Here is a 19,589-nt window from a genome sequence, read left to right as displayed (position 1 = left end):
ACAACTGCAAATTCATGTTGAAGCAGACTGGGAGAAAAGCAAACTTCTCCTCCATTATGAAATGCTTTCAGTTGTTCTGCCCTTGTTTTTATAAAGAAATGTTGCCCAGTTCTGATAAATCTGCCACTGTGGCTAAGTCCGAGCTCATCCCTCCACTAGCAGCCATTGTATACAACCACTCACACAACAACTAACCTTTGCCCCCCGTTACTCTCACAAACTCATGCCAGCAGGCTGGCAGAAGAGCAAAAACATCTTTCCCATCATTAAAGGATTTTAGTGTTGTTTTTATTATTTATTTCATGCAGAAATGTGGTCAAGTTCTGGTAAAACTGATACTATACAGGAGTTGTATCCAAGTTACAGACCCATATGTAGGGCTGACCCCGGCGGTCAGTCAAAATAAGTTTATTTGGTCAGCTAACTTAAGCAACCATATGCAACAATGGCTGTTAGTGACCCACCTAACCAGTAGCTGATGTCTCATTAAGTTCAGCATGCCATCCAATCAACTTTTTGTTCTCCATAGGCGGGACCTCTTTAACTGAGTCTGTAACTTCACTCATGTTGCCAAAGGCCAAAGGGATTCTGGGAAAACTATGCAGATTGAGGGATGATTGTCAAATAATTTGAGTATAATGGCAAGAAGTACTTACACTGTTTGAGTGCTCGTAATTTAAAACTAAAAATGAGTTCTATCAAGTCAGAAAAATAGAGTGTAAATAGCTCTTTTGGGGTTTTTAAGTAAACACAACTTATTTTTTTTTCAACCACCTTTTTTTGCCAGTAACAAAAAACTGAGTTAGCTTAACACAGTTTTTCTGAGTAAAATTGATGTTACTTTTTTACAGTGTAGTATTATAGGCCTTTCAGAATGTCTACCTCAATGACATTTACATTGATGGGGGTTTAATTTTTGGATTTTAAGCTGCTGTGATTTTCTACAGTATATGACACAATACTAAGGTGTTTTCATTTCCACTTTGATCACGTGTATGTATCAGAGTTTGTTGTGTTACCTGCCTCTCTCAGCTGGAGGGAGAGAGCGAGGTCTCCTGGAGTGAGAGGACAGCTATCAGCAGGGAGCCGCTCTGCAGGGCTCTGCTACATGTCATACACTGTGTGTTTGTCAGCATGTGGATACACCTGAAGACTAACACAGTGATGTAGCTGTGGTATTTTTCATCAATTATATGACTTTTGCTTTGAAAGATAGAAGGGATGTGACACAGCTCTTCCCTACTCTCAGATATGCAGGAAACCCGTGTCAAGCCTCCGTATTTTTTATTGGACCTCAGAGGTTAACTGAGGTCTGCCTCATCAAGAAAAAAATGAGTCTTCTTGGATCTTACAGCCTACCCCTTCAACTTTTTACTTGAATACTAAACAGCCTTTACAACAAGCATTAACATGCATCCCAGGCATTTAGGTTTTATCTGAGCTGAGCAGGAGGATAAATGTGCCACTGAAGATGAACTATGGCTCTATCACCAAACCTCATTTGTAGGTGAGTCACATTTGGCCAGTGGCACCTTCCATTAACTTTAGCTGAGTGCTCTCCAGGATAGGCTATGTGCTGTAACATTTTAAAGATGTCTGTAAAAAGCTCTCTGTGCACTTTTGCTTAAAAGTGTGAAGAGTAAGTTCCAGTGTGCTGAAACACATCAATGATGTCTGGAAAGTTGACTTTTTAATGCCTTAAATTCTCTTTTCTCCACTTTTTTCCACTTTACTTAACCTTTATTCCCCCCATGGAATCCTCAGATCTTACTAACGATGTTCCTTAAATGTCTGATAATACTTAGAAACACTTTCCAAAACATTTTCTATCTCTTACCTCCTTCTTGCTTCACCTAAAACTAGAAGTTGCCAAGACTAAGTTACATTTTCCACTGAAAAATCGAATTTAAACTGAAACTAAATCCATCAAATCCCTTCTGTGTCTCCCTGCAGAGAAAAGCCAGAAGGGAGAAAAGAGGAAGCAGAATGGAGTAAAGGAGAAAGGGAAGGAGAGGAGGAAGAGTAGTCCTGAGAAGAAAAAGGAGAGGCTGAAGGCAGAGAACGGTTCCCTGCTAAAAGAGCTAGGTACATCATGTGTGTTTGTGTTGTGTGTGTTTGGGTAGATCCATGTTGTGTTTCCAAGCTGGTCAGTTGCACCTTACTGAATATTCAATGCATCAAATATTTATTCAGGCAAGTGCTTGGTCAAAACAAATATATAAATTGTGTGAAAAAGCATCAAAGATGATAAACTCTCAGGATAATACCGTTTCATTTTGATCTGATAGACTTTCCTATGTGTGTTTTCAAAAAATTATTGATGTCATCGAGTGCTGGTCAACATCCCCTCCATGTTGCAGTATTACCATTCTTTTATTTTTAGACTCCATACCTCCATCATCGGTGCTGTCAGACATTTTATGTGTGCTGCCCAGTGTAGATCAAGTGTCAGTGTGATGGTAAAATCTTTAATAGGAGTCGACTGAGCCACGACCTGAAGCTTTGATCTGCTCATCAATCTGTCGACAGCGCTACCTCACTCACAAAGACAGAGTTGCAGACCTCACAGCTGTAAAAAGAAAAATACCTTGTTTAAATGTATGAAACTGCAACACATTTTCAAAAGATTTACAACATGAGTAACAAACAGGTTTAGAAAAGTGCAACAGAGTTCTCACTATCCAATAAACCATCCAGCTACACAGAAGTTTAGAGCTTGTTCCTTTATTTGGTCCCAAGTTGACTATACAAGAGGTGTGAGTCTCCTGAGTTTGACCAACAATGACACATGTGAACATATAAATAAATAAATAATGAAACCTTTGTAATATCATTGCAGGGATGCTGATAGTCAGTCAGCACACTTCCAGACGCATCTAAAACAAAAACAGAATATTGTGAAAAAGAGGATTTCCTCCCTGTAACTCAATTAAAAAATTCAACTTACATATATTCAAGTTATTTCACACATAGTGGGAAAAATACAAGATTTTTGTTAAAATATTGATGATTACAGCTTACAGCAAAAACAAAAGAAAATCCACTATTTCAAAATATATAGATGTTGTGGTAAAGTTGGCTCTACTGAGCTCATTTTTAGTGGGAGCATGTCCATCTTCACTATGGTAGACAACAATATGTTTCTTTTTAGCTAATTACCATGGACACTTTTCATTTTGACCTTGCAATGCAGTTAACAAGCAGCTAGCAAACACTTATATGTGAAACAGCAGGCTTATCCAGGGAACCAGGAGAATTCCTGGTGGGCCGGGCTGGTTTTAGGGCCTGGAGGGCTGGTGCACAGTGGTATTAAACAGGCTGCACTCACAAGGGATAGACACAAGCATTTATTGTTTGAAAACTCTCTCTTTCTCTGACTCTCTGCACTTGGTCAGGCGAGGAGGGCCGTCCGTGTACCTCGTAGATCACTCTAACCCAAGACAGTCAAGGTGATAATCAACAGAAAAAGATGGATAATAGCTGGAGTAAAGTTGGCAGAAAAGTTAGACTGAAAAGTTTAAGAAGCTTACACAGCCTAATGTGTAAATTAATTTTGTTCCCAGCTCAGTGTAAACACACTAGGTGGAGATGACACAGATAAGCTATCAGTACCAGATATCCCACACAAAACACAACATAAAGCATGTAAACCACTGTCCAGGTTTATGAATCACAACAATAAGCTGTATGGAGTTATGGCCTATACAACAACTTACAAGTGTACAGATAAGCTCATTGAGTAGCCATGTTACAACAAGAACATGGCCTCTGCAGCAGCCGCAGCCCCTCAGCCAGTCTGCTGCTGACTGAGTGAGAAAGGGCCATCACCACTAAGAAGTACAGCCATGAGAGTAGGCAGGTAGGATTCAGTCAATTTTAGTTTTAAGAGGATTACAGTATAGACATGTTATAAATGAAAAGTTGGCCAAAAAAATAAAAAACCTTAGAATTCATGGATATGTAAGTAAAATTTATTTGGTTATTTAAATAAGATACCAATCAAGACTCCAGATTTCAAATAAAACATCCTGTTATACTGCTTTGTCTTACAGGATAGATGATTGTTAGATCTAGATTAGCTTACTTTGGTTATGTTTATAACCTTGCTGGAAAACGTCAGCATGTGTGTATTACAATGGAAAAGTTCCTGCTTGGAGTAAATGCAAAGAAACGTTACACATATGAAGGTGCACCACCTAGACATGCCATAAAAGCCTCTTTTACTTTATTATAAGCTAATAGTTTTAATTGTTATTTTTTGCGAAAAAAAAACACCTCAATCCTCATTTTTCGAAATTGCCTGACTTTTCATTTACTTTAGAAAGAGCAGCTTATAAAACATTAACAAAACAGTCTGTAATGACTTTAATCATCAGGCATATCTCTGATTTTAATAAGATTTCAGTAGGACTGTGCTGCAGTTGATTAAGCTTGTGTGTATGGTAATAATAGCGCTTCAGTGTTTCATGCTGGGCTGAATATTGTCGAGGGTGAGTCTGAGTGAAAGCTCACTTATCTTTTCTGTACACATTTTGGGATGTCATTTCCACAGTCAAGCTTAAGCGCCAAACAATCCTTGCCCTCTGTTTGGCCCAATTTTAAAAAAGGCATTCAGCAGGACAATCTGTGCCTTACATGCAAGATGTAAACACACTTAACTGTGTGGACATTTTTTTTTTTAGATAGGGCTGGTTCTCATATTGTGCTTTACTTGGACGTATCAGATAATAATGTAAGCATCTAAACATACAGTATCCATGTTTTTAATCATTTGCCTCTGCCATTAATTCAGCTTTAAATTAATTAATTTCTCAAAGTTGTTTTTGTACAATTTGCTGACAATCAAAAAGGAAACAGAAAAGGATATCAAGTCAAATTTGATATGAGTTAAGGCAGGGATGGAGGTTATATGAGGTAGATAACACAACCAGGGACATTAGAGAGAGAAAGAAGCTCTGAAACTGTTATTAAGTTGTAAATAGGTGATTAGGAGAGAGATACTGTCTGCCATTTCTAAATGGCAGACAGTATAATAATATGATGAGTGATAGTGATTGTCTGACATGTTTGAAGGTGACCCATTTCCCACCGTTGATGATTTCAGCTATGACTGTCTAATTCATATTCAAAGTGGAAACGTAGTATGCAGAATATACACAATTATAAATTTGCCTGTAACATTGACAGTTTAAAGGTCACATAGTTTACCCTTTTAAGACAAGTTTATATTGGTCTCAGGGGTCCCTAAACATGTCTATGAAGGTGGTTGCTAGAAAACACTCCAGTATTGGATTTTTGCATATCTAAAAAGCCCTCTGTTTCAGTCCTGCTCAGAACGAGCTGTTTCTGTGTCTGTGGCTTTAAATTTTAATGAGCTGTCTGGCTCTGCCCCTGGGTCCGCCCCTTTCAGGAAATGGATGTGGCTGTCTTGATCAGGCTCAGGACAGGGAGGCAGAACTTTCTTCCAAGTGGGGATGGCCAACCTTTCTGAAAGGTGGAGAAAGGGGGGGATTTCTGGTTCTTGGTGGGATTGTGGACAGGCCAGGGGCACAAATTTTTGCTAGAAAAGCCTGAAAAGGTGTATTTTGCATAATATGTGACCTTTAAAAGGATTTAGATGAGACTGTAAAACAATGACAAACAAACTGGCAACTCAGGTGGAAAAAATCAGCAGTTGTGAAGTTGTACACAACACAGTCTATCTTTTTGATTGTAAGTCAAATACACTGTAAAGCTTTCATCTCACTACAACTAGGCAATGAGAGCGGTTTAATGCTTTGTTTTCCACTTAGAAGAGTAAAAGTCAATGGGTAGTTGATATTATTGAAAGAACCAAGACTGATGTAGTGATGGTACAAATGTGTTGACTACACTGAAAAAAGTACAACAATGCTGTTGTTGGATTGATGTGATTTTTCGTTTTATAACAGCCTAAAATTATTGATTTGTTCATTGAATCTAAATCTTCTAAATTATCTTAATGGTTGAACCTATATTTTTTTAATTTAAACTGGCAGCTGGACACCAAATTAAATTCTGTCATTGGATCAATGTATTTTTATTGCATTAAGTGTGCTGTGTGCATGCTCATTCGTAACAACATCCCGTAGGTCCTGAGTGGATTCAAAAAACACTTGATGCAACAGCGGCCGTCACTTTCTGAGTGGCTCTCCCTCTACACTCAAGCAAAGGCATCCAGCAAACCGACTTAGACTGAGAAGAAAGCGTCAAGTTGATAACCAAAAGGAAAAACATAAGCTTTGTGTGCAGTTGAATTAATCCAAATATAATTTATCCTTAGCCTTCATGGCTCCCTCTAAGAGATTGCACTTATTGCTGAGGTTTATTTCAGGAGGTTACAAATATGACAGCCCAAGTTCAGAGACTGTCAACTTCTCGTTTTCTGATATGTTCTTGTTCTTACATGGTTTCAATTTCTCTGCAGTATTTTGAAGAGAGCATATCATGCAAAAATCCCTTTTTTCAGGTTTTTCTAACAAAAATATGTGCCCCAGCTGGTCCACAATCCCCTCAAATACCAGAAAAATCCATCCCATTCCACCCTCTCTTTCTCCACCTTTCAGAAAATGTGTGCTGAAACAAGCTGTTCTCAGATTTTCCCCTTATGATGTCATGTGGGGAGTTAGCCCCGCCCCCAGGTTTGGTTGACCCTCCCCATTTGGAAGAAAATTCCACTTTCGTCTCTTGATCCTCCTCTCAGCTGCCAGCTCAGATTGTGGTTCAAGAAGAGGAGATTGATGGTTCATATCCCAGTCAGGTCCCAAACTTTGGATAGGAGTCCCTGAAACATCAGGACAGCGACATCTATTTCCTGCAAGAATCCTATACTGCTGTTTTTTCAGCAATCAACTTCACATGCATGTTTTGGGGACTTCTGAGACCAATATTAACTTGTCTTAAAGGGTAAAATATGTCCCCTTTAATACATTTCTGCTCTCTCATCGGGCCAAAGTAGCAAGAGTTTTCAGGAAAAATGTGTTGAGTTGACTTTCAAGACTTGTGGGAGGCACGGTGTCGCAGGGGTTAGTGCTGTTGCCTCACAGCAAGAAGGTTGCTGTTTCGCTTCCTGGTCAGGGCCTTTCTGTGTGGAGTTTGCATGTGCACGCGTGGGTTCACTCCGGCCTCCTCCAACCTCCAAAAAAACGCTCATTATGTTAAATGGTGACTCTAAATTGGCTGGGATAGGCTCCAGCCCCCACAGCCTAAAAAAATTACATTTCTCCAAACTTTATAAAATGAACTTTAAACATTTTAAGTTCGAATTAGTGGAATATTTATATTGGATGATTAATGAAACATTTATTTTTAGTTTAGGACAATTTAAAATAATTAGGTTTGCTCAACCTTCAAACATAGTTTTTATGACGTCAAAAAATATAGATTTATCTGATTTAAAAAAAAATTAACTGATGCATTAAAAATGTTTTGTGTGATTGATTACTTCATTTTTTTTAAAGTTCAACCAATGTTTTATTTTTTTAGTGTAATTCTCTCTTCAAAAAATGACAATTATCCTCTGTGCTTCAGTCCATGTGTTTTCATGGCAGTTAGATGAGCTTGTTTTGAGTGTTGGCAGCTGCTGGAGAGCTCCTGACATCCTGAAAACATCCTTGGTATTTTTTTCTCACATGCAGCTGCTTCATAGGAGAGCAGAGCTGCGACAGTTTGATGAGATCTGGTGCTGATGGTCATGGCAGAACCAGGGCGCACTGTCACGATCAAATCCAGTGTTTCCTCTCATTCAGGTTACAGCTCACAATTACTTTGGTGAAGTCTCCCAGTAATATGACACAACCATTCATATCTTATCTTTAAAAAATGAAATGTGCAAAAGTTAAGTGGTTGAAAGCTCAAAGATCAAGTAATAGGAGTAATGCTTTGGAATGACAACATTAAATATAAATTTGGGATTATGGGTTGCACTGGTACATAACTTTTGGGCATCTACCAGAGGGAGAAAAGGTTTAAATTGTCTTCCTGTGTGACATTTTGTGTTGCCAAGTCTACAACTTTCAGTTTCTGTGACAGAGTTGCAGCCTATGAGCTGCTCTTCCCACCTCATCTGGTCCCTTGTTGTTTCTGATTAAGGCAGCTTTTCAATGAAGTCAGTGTTTCATGAAAGCAGGCAAATTTTCAACCACATCAGGTAGCACACGAGATGTTATAATGGAAGCTGCACTTATGGTCATCATAGTGTGTGTCAGCCTTTTATGGAGGTACAGTGCCTGTAAAAAGTATTCACCCTCTTGGATGTTTTAACCCTTTTATTAACGTTATAAATCAATCCTAGTCAGTATAATTTGGCTTTTGGACAAAAAAACCCTTTAATGTCAAAGTGAAAAAAGATTTCTGCAAAATAATGTCAATTAACTAAATATGTAATATAAAAATAGTGACTGCATAAATATTCACCCTGGTCAAGTCAGTGATTAGTAGATGTACCTTTGACTGCAATCACAGCCCCAAGTCTGGGAAATTAGATCTCAATCAGGCTTGCACATCTAGACACTGCAATTTTACTCCAACCTCTACCATTACAACCTTCCAGAGCCACCTGCTGAGAAGTATCTCCACAGCATGATGCTGCCACCAACATGCTTCACAGTAGGGATGGTGTGTTTTAGTTTTGGTAATTATTGACTATTGACCTATTGACTTAGCGGTTCAATAACTTTGTCTTCATGGTGTAATGGTAGCCAGGAATACTGATAACCCAGTGACTGGACAGGTGTTTTTATACTACAATCACTTGAGACATGTTGATGCACTCAGGTGATCCCCATTTCACCAGTTGTAAGACTACTTGCACCTATTGGCTGAACTTCTGTTGATTTAGGTCAGGTAATTCAAAGGGGATGAATATTTATGCAGTCACTTATTTTGCAACACATTTTTTAATGTGATTGACATTACTTTGTAGAAATCTGGTTTCACTTTGACATTGAAGAGATTTTTTTGTATTTTTTTGTCAAAACAGCCAAATTTTACTGACCATGATTGATTTATAAAATCAACAAAACGGTAAAACATCCAAGGGGTGAATACTTTCTATAGGCACTATATATTAGTCGCACTGGTAGATAGGATGCAGATGATGCAAACTTTTTAGACAGAAAAAAAGGTACATAAAGTTCATCTTATAAAGTGATTTTACAGTAAATACAAGCTACAGTTTTTTATGACTACAATTTAAAGGGACGTTGCTAATAATTTTACTGATACCTGTGAAATAATACAGTATATTTGCTTATAAATTGTCAACTCCTCATTAGTGCTTGAAATAGTGAGCCAGATGAACCTACTGTCAGGATGGAGGGGCACAAATGCAGACAGCGGGTTTCTAAAAGTTATCCTAGAAGGATAACCACTAAATCGCAGGTGATTAATGGGAAAAGGGGGAATACCAAAGCAAATGATAACAAGCCAAACCAACAAACTACAGTTCTAATTAACACACAGACACACACACCTGGTTTAGTACTGATTGATTCACCCTCAGTGAGTGCCCTGTGTGATCCCCTTCCCACCTATTTAAGTTCAACACAGAAACATCAAAATGTATGTAAAGATCAATTATTGTTTCAGAAGATAAATGATAAAATTGCTAAAAACAAAAGGGAGAAAACAGTCTGCTTGGTATATTCTGTATGTTGATGTGGGCAAATAAAATGAAAAACAAAGTCCTCCTCTAAAAACTAGCTCATCTCCCTGTGAAAAAGAAAGTTTCTATATGTAGGACGTCAAGTGGGTGGATTTGTAGCCTTACATAATCTTTGTTTATTGGTGCCTGGATCTAATAAGTTCTGAATATTCCTGCAGTTACTTTCTGTAAAAGCTGTGGGCTGCAAGGACATGTACAGTACATATTACTGGCTAATATCTGAGAGCAGATGCTGACAAGTTGAATAATAGCAGCTCACCTCCTTGACGGATATGTCGTGGTATGCTACCCATCTGATGGGCATAGTAACTAATTTTAGTGCCTTATAAAGGTATGATCAGTTTAGACCTACAAAGTTTTATTGGCATAAGATGGGCATAATTGTTTTGCATTGTAAACTATGAGTTTAGTATGTCAGTATTGACATAGGTAATTGATAAGCCCAGAGGAATACACTTCTGATGGATTACATAATTTGGAACCAATTCCAGATTCCAATCACTTTTATTAGATCCTTAAATGCAAACTCTATTCTCATTAATCACCTGTCTTTTCTCTAAACAGCGGGTAAAGGCAGAGCTTGATAACATGAAAAAAAATAACATCTCAGATTTTTCTCACCTCAGCTGATTGATGATTCTAATCTATTTTCCTGCTGCTAATATCAACTTTAAGCAGTTGACTTTTTTGTGATTGCCTCTGTCCTGTGCAGCTTCCAGTATCACTCTAAATACTAAGCTGTTGTCCTGCTGTAGCTTTCATTGCCAAACACATGAGAAAAATTTTATTGTCAACACTTGTTTGTTTAATTTCCAGTGCTGCAGATGTGAACCACCATGCTTTTATTGGTGTTCCCATTTCACCTGCATCTGAAGTGAGCTCTGTGTTACTGTAAAGGGGTCTATATTGACTCATTACATAGTTACTCAAGTTAAAAATCTTCCATCCTGGTATTATAGAATGAAAACTATGGTCTATATCCAAGAATTCTCACCAAGTGCCACCATGTCATCACATAGCACATATAAGCGTGAATGCACACAATCAGAACACACCAGCAGCAGTTTATCAACATAAAAAGGAGCACAGTTCCTTTCTGTGATCTCAGAAAATGAATGTGACAGAACTTTGCCGAAAGGTACAAAAATCACCCAACAAAGACTTCATGCTGTCATCAAAGGATGACACCAAGAGCTGCTCTGCTGATAACAAAATAGGCTCCTGCTTTTGTGGGATTGAAGCATTCGGGTTGGAATTATATACCGATAAACTTTATCTTTCTCTGTTATTCCATACTGAACAAAAATACAGACTTTTTCTGTGGGAGTTGTTCTCTATGTGACTGCTGCAGGTGTCAGTTTATAATGGAAAGGCTTGTCATTTCAGATCTTCAAATTTAAAGTAAAGAAATGTTCATAGTGTAAAGTGTTGGTTATAATGTCACACAGCACTGTTAAAAGTGAAATAATGTTAAATGCAGCTGTGAGTGTTGTTCAGTGTGAAGTAGTTTGTGAACTAGTGTGCTTGGATGTGAAGTAGTGTTGTTTATGATGTAACGTTGCTTTTTATAAGGTAAAGTTGTGTTTAATGGGCACCGGTATGGCTAGGTGGTTGAGCAGGCACCCATGATCAGTGGCTGTTGTCCTAGACATACTGGTTGAGGGATTGATAATTGATCTCAACGCATGTTTGATGCATGTTCTCCCCCATTCTGTGTCCAATGTTTCCCATCTCTCTTCATTTGTCAATCATATACAGGCCCAAATTGGGCAGAAATGATATTTTGAAAAAAGGTGTGTTTAACAGGAAGTACTGATATTTATTAAGTGAAGTACTGCTGTTTGTTATGTGAGGAGGTTTGGTTTATAAAGTTCGGTAGTGTTTATGAAGTGTTTATTACATAAGGTAGTGATATTAAATTTAAAGCTGTGGTTAATGTGAAGATGCATAAGGTGAAGCATCATTATAGTGTGAAATAGTGTTTTAAATATGAAGCAGCATTGTTAAATGTGAAGTAGTGTTGGTAAACGTGAAATAGTGTTGGTAAATGTGAAGCAGTGTTGTTAAATGTGAAGCAGTGTTGGTAAATGTGAAGCGGTGTTGTTAAATGTGAAGCAGTGTTGGTAAATGTGAAGCAGTGTTGTTAAATACGAAATAGTGCTAAATGTGAAGCAGTGTTGTTAAATGTGAAGCATTGTTGTTAATGTGAAGTAGTGTTGTTGAATTTGAAGCAGTGTTGGTAAATGTGAAGCAGTGTTGTTCAATACGAAATAGTGTTAAATGTGAAGCAGTGTTGTTAAATGTGAAGCAGTGTTGGTAAATGTGAAGCAGTGTTGTTCAATACGAAATAGTGTTAAATGTGAAGCAGTGTTGTTTTAAAGTGAAGTTGTGCCCACAGAAAGGGAAAACTGTTGGGCTTTAGGCTTAAATTGTGTTGGTAATTGTGAAGAAATGTTGAAAAATGTGAACTAGTGTTGTTGAATTTGATGGCTTTTGTAATGTGCAATGATTTCCTTTATGTAAATTTGTGGGGGTTTTATTTATTTATTTATTTATTTTTTGGTGTATACTTCAGCATAGGCTTGGTGTTCCATGATCCTGAGATATTTGTCTTGCTTATAGCATCATGGTTGTTTTCAGTGTAAGAGTTGTAATTTCCACTGAGAGTGATAAGGTTTAGTTTTAATAGGAGGCACAGGAACATTTATTTAAGAAACTAAATGCAGTGCTTCCTTTGTACTGTGATTGTGTCAACAAAGTTTACTGTATATGATCCTGATAGAATTGGTTTACTGTGGGTAATAATTTGATTATTCTAATTGGTGAAGGATTCCTTGGAGTGCACATGTTCTACTATGCATATGTTGGATAAGTATAGCACTGATCTGGTAAAACCATTATAAATGTGATCAGGAGAATATACAGTTGATAGTTTATACACCATTATTTGTGCATTTGTTTCTTGGAGGAAAATAAAGACACGTAGTGGCAGAGCTGTGCTGAGTTGTTCTCCCACACACAGTCAGCAATGACGCAGGACTTTTTTCTCATTTCCTTATTTAACCAGTGCTGAGGGTCACAGATCCAACAGTTTTCCTGTCCAACTGAATTTGATTAATAAACAGAGCGACAATAACACAAGACAGGAGAGGAGTTTGGCTGGGTCTCAGTTGCTTCCTGCACTGATATTATCTCCCTCTCTTTATTTATCTCTTTCAGTATTTTCTCTCCACAGTCGCCCTTTCGGTGCCATCTCTCTCTCTCTCTCTCTCTCTCTCTGTCTCGGTCTTTGAGTGATGAGGGATAAGAACTGCATCTTGATGTTGAAAAGTTGTTGGGAAATCATCACTCCCATTGTGTTTCCATGACAAACAAGCCCGTCTGTGCATGTGGGGTTAGTTTTTGTGTATAGCTGTATAATTTGTCTAGATTTTTGTGGTTGATGTGCATGTATGTGTTCCTTTGCCAGTGTTATATATGTATCATTCTTGTCACAGTGTGTCATCTGTGTGTTTGTTTGTTCAAGGCGTATGTGTTCATATCTCACAGTCTCAGTGTTTGTGTGTTTTGTGTGTCAGGCCATCTGTTCTCTGTCGGGTCTGGTCCTGACTCCCTGGGCTTTGTCTTCCTCTTTGTGTTCAGGGATCAAGAAGACAGATATGTAGCAGAACTCTTTCTCAGATCTACTGTCCCCTATCCCCTCAGTTTATTACTGCACCCATATGCCGCTGGTTATTTGGAAAAGGGAGGCTGCTTTGAAATGTTCCTGATGTCTCCTCTTAGACACTGGGGAGTTTTATCTTGAAGACTGCGATCTGTATCACACTTCAGCTCAAATCTAATCAGATGTGTTTGAGGGTTTTAGATGAAATTAGATTAAATGAAAACACCAGAAAAGATAAACTGTTGAGCAGAGTTTTGTTGACATGATGACTGACTTCCTCTCCATCTCAAAAACATGGCTTCCATTTCTATAAACCAGTCATATTTAAGATAAAATTACACAGAATGTGTAAATTTTCTGGTTCCTAAGATGTGCTTGTTGGCATTTTAAGGCTAGAGTGAGGTTATTGTTAAAATTTTAACAACTACGTGTTATTATAATTATCAATATAGATGAATACATTTATCATTGAGTATAATAGATAACGGAGGAATTTGACTACAGTTAGCTTTGCTCTCAATGTACAGGAATCAAACATTAAATACAAAAAAGACTTACAAAAGTATTAAAATTAAAATTTAGATATTTACACTGTGTGATAAGAGTTTGATACCTCCTCTGCTTGATCAGTATTAAATTCTGACCAAAGCAAAATACAGGTGTTTTATTTAGACCAGCATTAATTTCGTCGACTAAAACTGGTCGTCGACAGCCTTTTTTCCATGACAAAAACTAGACTAAAACTTACAAAAATAGATCTGTGATGACTAAAACTAGACTAAAATGTAATTTAGTTTTTGTCGGACATTCAAAATCTGTTATATTTCTCCACTGTAGGTAAATCTGTCAAAATTCAATGCATCTGTATCTGGACGATGATTTGGTACCAGATTTAGGCAAGAAAATAAATGCCTGGACTAAAAGTAAAGACTAAAATGTGAGGACTTTTATGGACTAAAACTAGGCTAAAATGTTTTGCGTTTTGGTTGACTAAAACTAGACTAAAACTAAAAAGGGTAGAAATGACACATGATATTCATGTACATAGAGATATACAGTAATGTTGTTGTGAAACCAAATTTTAACTTCAGGATACTCAATACTTGAAATCTGAAATTATGCAAGTTCGATGCTTGATACCTAGGGATCAGAAGATGAGGTAAGGGTAAGTTAGTGTACTCTGTTCACCTGTGCATGCAAAGGTGCTTCCCAGTGGCTGAGGCCCACGCTGATTGGATGACCTAAGCGAGCTGATAGCAGTCTACTTCGCTACTTCACTGTTTGCCTATCTTGCTAACACTGCCATCGTGTGGAGGATCTGTGTAAATCTTTTTAAGTATCTCAACATGTTTAATATTTACTGGTGACTTGAAACAAATTCTGTACCATGCAACACTAATATAATATAATATGATATACTGTAGAACAATGAATTATTTCTTTGTAAAACTCAAAAAACATGCACAATCCAGATAAAACTTTCCCTATAGATGTCATCTTTATTTACTACTATCTTCTTATTTTGCTGTAAACTGCACACCAGAGCCTGTGACATCACTATTGACTTTGCTTACAAGTATAAGAAAACCTATGCGACCACACAAAGACAAGGTTTAGCAAAAGTTTACTCTTTTTTCAGCCTGCTGCACTTCCTCCTCCACCTCCACTCTCCTTTTGTTTCTTTTGTTTTATCTCTTAGTTTCCATGCATACTGTTGGCACCCAAGAACAATCCTTAGACTGTAGTGAGGGTTTTAGACATACTCCCTCTCTCTCATGCACAGTCCTGGTGTTGGCAAAGTCCTGCTGTCAGGGATTCCTTGAACTTACTGGCAAATCAGTGCTAACTGCTGCAAATTCTGCTGTTCTTTCATGGGTCTGTTTGTTGATGTGAGACTAGTGTGAACTGGTAAAGAAGACAGCTGTTCACCAAACTACTAAGGTCACATGGCACTACCTTAGATAACAAAGCCAGTACATATTGATGAATTAGAGTTAACCTGCAGTTTCCCTTTATTAAGACATGTTAGCTGGTTTAAAAAACACTGCTCCATTCTGATGTGGCAAATATTAGTTAGTATCTCCAGCATGTTTAAGCTGTTAGGAAAGTGTTTTTTTTTCTACAAACTCTGTAATATTTTACTTCAAACTTCTTGGATATTAAATCCTGAGACAGGGGAGTTGGAATATTAACCACTACAGGGCTCCAGCTGTGTCAGTAAATTGTAATAATTGTAAATTTTATCAGATGGATTTAGATACGATACTGGCAGAATGAGAGTCAAACATATTGGCACCTTTTTTGTGGTGACTGATATAAACATGAAGCACAAACATGCATGTCTCATTAGTTTTTGAAGCCTAACCCAATAATAAAACTAACTAAAAGCATTAAATCTGCATCCTCTCTAAAGGAATATTAAATGTAAAAAAAATTGAAAAAAAATGTGAATTTGCATGTTTTGATTTACAATTGGACTGTACTTAAGGTAGCATAACTAGCTAGTTAGCTTAACACTGAGAGGCGAATTACTACACCAGTTCTAATTGTCATTATGTCAGAATAAAAGTTTCATCATGTCAGTTTGTCATACTAATTGAGAATGATCAAACATGTTTTCCCTGTTAATCTTGCAGTACTAAAAGTAACTCACATCATCAGTGACTTCAGCACAGATTAGGACTGTAAACAGAAAATACCATAAAAAAGGAAGCCGAAATAACCATACTTTCAAAGTAAAATTCCATAATAAAACTCTCAACCACATTTCTCTACATGAAGAACTCTTAACACAACTCTATCAAGACTCATTTCAACATAAAAGTCCCATTTTCTCACTCTTTAAGTCATTTCTCTCACCTTAACAGTGCACTGTGTGCAGAACTGGCCAAAATAGACAGGAAAATGATAAAAAGAGAGCGAGATTTACCTGGTTGTAGCAAATATGTATGTACGTCCACATTGGTAAAATATTTATTCATTCTGTTTCTTCACCCAGATGAAGTCCACAAGCTGAAATACATCTGTTTAATAAAGTTGTTCTCTAAACTTCTACTATTCCTGAAGCTTTCTGTTTCCTCATTAGCACAACATGTCAAAGGAAAGATAAACCAAACATAAGTACAGTTCATGTTTGCCTGTTTTATTAAGTAAAGCCCGGTTTAGCATTTCTTTGGAGAGACTCCTTTTATTTGTACAGGATGCTTTTATTTTGAAAAGCTCCAGGCACACTTCCACTATACCCTGAATGAAGTCACTTATACTGTATGGGGGTTTATTGAGGTAAAATTTCAGAAAAATGGCTGTGCTTTGACAACAGGGAGACGCAGCAAGTACTGGCTTAGTGTAAAAGCCACACTGGTAGGGGATGGAGCGGACATACAACCAGTCTAAAACAGCAGTAAGAGATATTTCAGATAACTATGAGTGACACATATTTAATCCATTCATGATGATCCTTACCAGATCTGAACATCACTGTCAAAATAAGAATGAGCTTGCTTAAGAAATAATGAAAGGCAATTGACATTTCATCACCTTTTAAAAAAGTATTTCTTTGGAAATGTAAGACAATACAAATGTTTTTTTTTAATTAAGGGAACTCACCAGTGTGATTTGTCATAGTTATTGGAAATCTTCCTTTAATTGTAGATATTGTTTGATAGTCAGTATCTGAGTCAGGTAATTGTAAGGGCAACTATGGATGTAAGCTTTATTCTTAAGTTATTGTATCACAGATGTATGACTCCTAGTAGAGTGTGTGACTTCTCCTTTGGTGTGCAGAGAAATGTCTTAACAGTATTTTGATGGATTACAACTAAAGGTGGAACATGTCGATGTCCCTCTCGCTTTTCACAGACTGACATAAGGAGATTAAATTTTGAGGTTGTCAGATACTTCGTTCATGGTCAAGTGTCTTCAAAACTGAATATTCTCATCATTACCTGTGCAACCTACTTACAAGTTCAGTGCAAATTAGCTTAAAAGTTATCATGTTATCACATTAATCTAAGATGGGTAACATATTAGTAGAGCTACATGATATCTGAAACTGTGCTCTATGATATAATATTGTTTATCATCCACTGACAACAAAAATGTTACATCAATGTGTTGTTCTTAAAGTTTCATACAATAAATCCAAATTGGGGGTAGCTAATAGTTAACTTGGGCTTCATCTGACAGCATCAAAATGTTGAGAAAACAGATGAAATTAATAAAATGTAAACATGCAGAGTGAGATAGCATTGCACTTGTACCTAAAATGCAATGTGTTTATTGCAAATGCTCAAACTATGTTAACAATGAAACTGCAATTAATTGCACAGCCCTACATCTAAGTGTATCAGTCAGTAGTATCATGTTGAAGTTCTTATGTCACAGACCTACTAAAATGTCTGTAAACGTATCTTCTTGTTTAGATATATTTAGGTGTGAACTACAGTGAAAACAGTGTCAGGATGTTTAGTATTGCCACATCTCAAAGATAGCTGCACACTACAGCTCTCAGGTTTTCCTCTTCCTCACCTCTGTTTGAACTCATCTCCTTTCCTCCATCCTCACCTCCTGTCTTCATCACACTTCATCAATGGCCTCTTTTTTTCCTCTGTCACCTATCCCCTCCCTCAGAGCTCTCTCCACTCCTGCAGAGACATGCTGCGTCATGGAAATGACCGACTATGTGTGTGTTTGTGAGTGTGTAAGTCGTGGTGAGCTGGTGTTAAACCCACCTGAACAGCACCTCCTGCAGTCCTGTTTGGCAGATCATTACAGTCGCTGAAGATTTCCTGGGAAGCTGAAAACACAGCAGAGACAGGGAGAAGTTAAGACCAGAAAATCTGAAAACACCTGTCTGTATTTTATTGTGTTTGTGTGCAAGAATCTGTCGCATTATATTAACGTAAATCATTTTGTGCTCTGATTTTTTGTGAGTGAGAGCAGTTTCCCACAATGAATATGATAAACTGCAGGTGTGCAAAGATAAATGGTTGTACCCGGTCATGGAAGGTCTCTGGGATTCAGTGTTTTGCAGTTATACAGTGAAAGGAGCAAATTTTCATTGGGTTCCTTTTTCTGATTCATCTGAAAAAATTTCAGGTTCTTTTTCATGCAACAATATTACATACTCAAGCAGAAAACCTCAATAACAGGTTTTTACTTTTGAACCTGAGGTAGTGTTGTTTGGATCTTTTTATTATTTGGATATATCAGGGGTTTTTATAGAGAAGAATAGAAACATAATCTCACTGTTGCATCCTTCTTTCTTGAAATTTCTCTGTTAATCCCCACCAGCAAAGATTCTCATGAAATCAGATGTTCATGTCTAACATCATAAACCAAAATAAACTTTTTTTTTAAGGTCTTCTCACTGTGTGCGTGAAACAGAAGGTGCTATTGAGCAGAAAGGTTTGACATCTTTCAACATCAGTTTGCAAAACACAAAACTTAAATATTTTAACTTGAGCAATATTTTTTCAGACTTATTTATTCTTAAAAAAAATGACCCAAAGTAGTCATAAAAAGAGTCTACTTTGTGGAGTTATGAGCTAAGTCAACTGACTTCACACCATAGATTACAGATGCAAAACAAATCTCTATTTTATTGCTATCACAGTATAAGAATTCACCGTGTCATAGTGCTGAAGTCAAGACCACACTATCTGAGACCAAGACATACCCCAGACCAGAGTGCACCGAGACCCAGTCAAGACCAAGACTTTTGGGAGTTGAGACCAAGACAAGCTGAGACTGAGACAAGACAATAACCATAAAAATTTATCTAGCAAAAACCATTATAAAGTTGAAAAGTAAAAGATCACTTTCTCTTTAATTTTAGTTTGCTTTTAAATGAATTTGACAGCAAAAGATGTCTGCAACTCTGTTTCAAAACACCACAATTCAAAAACTCCGCCAACATGTTTAACCTCTTGTTAAAAATAAGTCCTTGTATGTATTAAAAAGTTACTAACAAGTCCAGAAGTGTTTGAATATCTGAAATTAGATGTTCATCCAGAATTATCAGGTGAATGAGGCCTAAAATAAGTGATAAGAGGCTTTTCTGAGTAGAAATAAGATGGAGTGGTTTGTTAAGATCTGAGTTTTTGCAGGTGTCTTACACATAAGGCAGTTGAATAGATATCCAACGAGACATAACAATCAGTGACCTAACAGTAAATCAAATTATAACATTAGCTAACCAGGAACAGTTAAACTTTTGGACTGTTCAATAACTTAGGAACAGCC

At 37.2% G+C, this 19,589-nt stretch overlaps 1 protein-coding gene across 4 annotated transcripts in view; it reads left to right on the top strand.

Moving 5' to 3' along the window:
- jade2 (jade family PHD finger 2) overlaps positions 1-19,589 on the top strand; it is a 312,027-nt gene that overhangs the window by 280,494 nt on the left and 11,944 nt on the right. For 3 of the 4 annotated variants that reach the window (XM_041800775.1, XM_041800776.1, XM_041800777.1), the window contains one exon: positions 1,954-2,085. The exons of the other annotated variant lie outside the window; for it this stretch is intronic. In XM_041800775.1, coding sequence (XP_041656709.1) covers positions 1,954-2,085 — 132 coding nt within the window. The remainder of the gene's footprint in view (positions 1-1,953; positions 2,086-19,589) is intronic. 4 annotated transcript variants of the gene reach the window in all.

This window comes from Cheilinus undulatus, linkage group 12 (genome assembly GCF_018320785.1).
Source record: "Cheilinus undulatus linkage group 12, ASM1832078v1, whole genome shotgun sequence".
NCBI lineage: Eukaryota > Metazoa > Chordata > Actinopteri > Labriformes > Labridae > Cheilinus > Cheilinus undulatus.
Note: the sequence above shows the minus strand (reverse complement) of the source record. Positions and strands in the feature narration are given on the sequence as shown.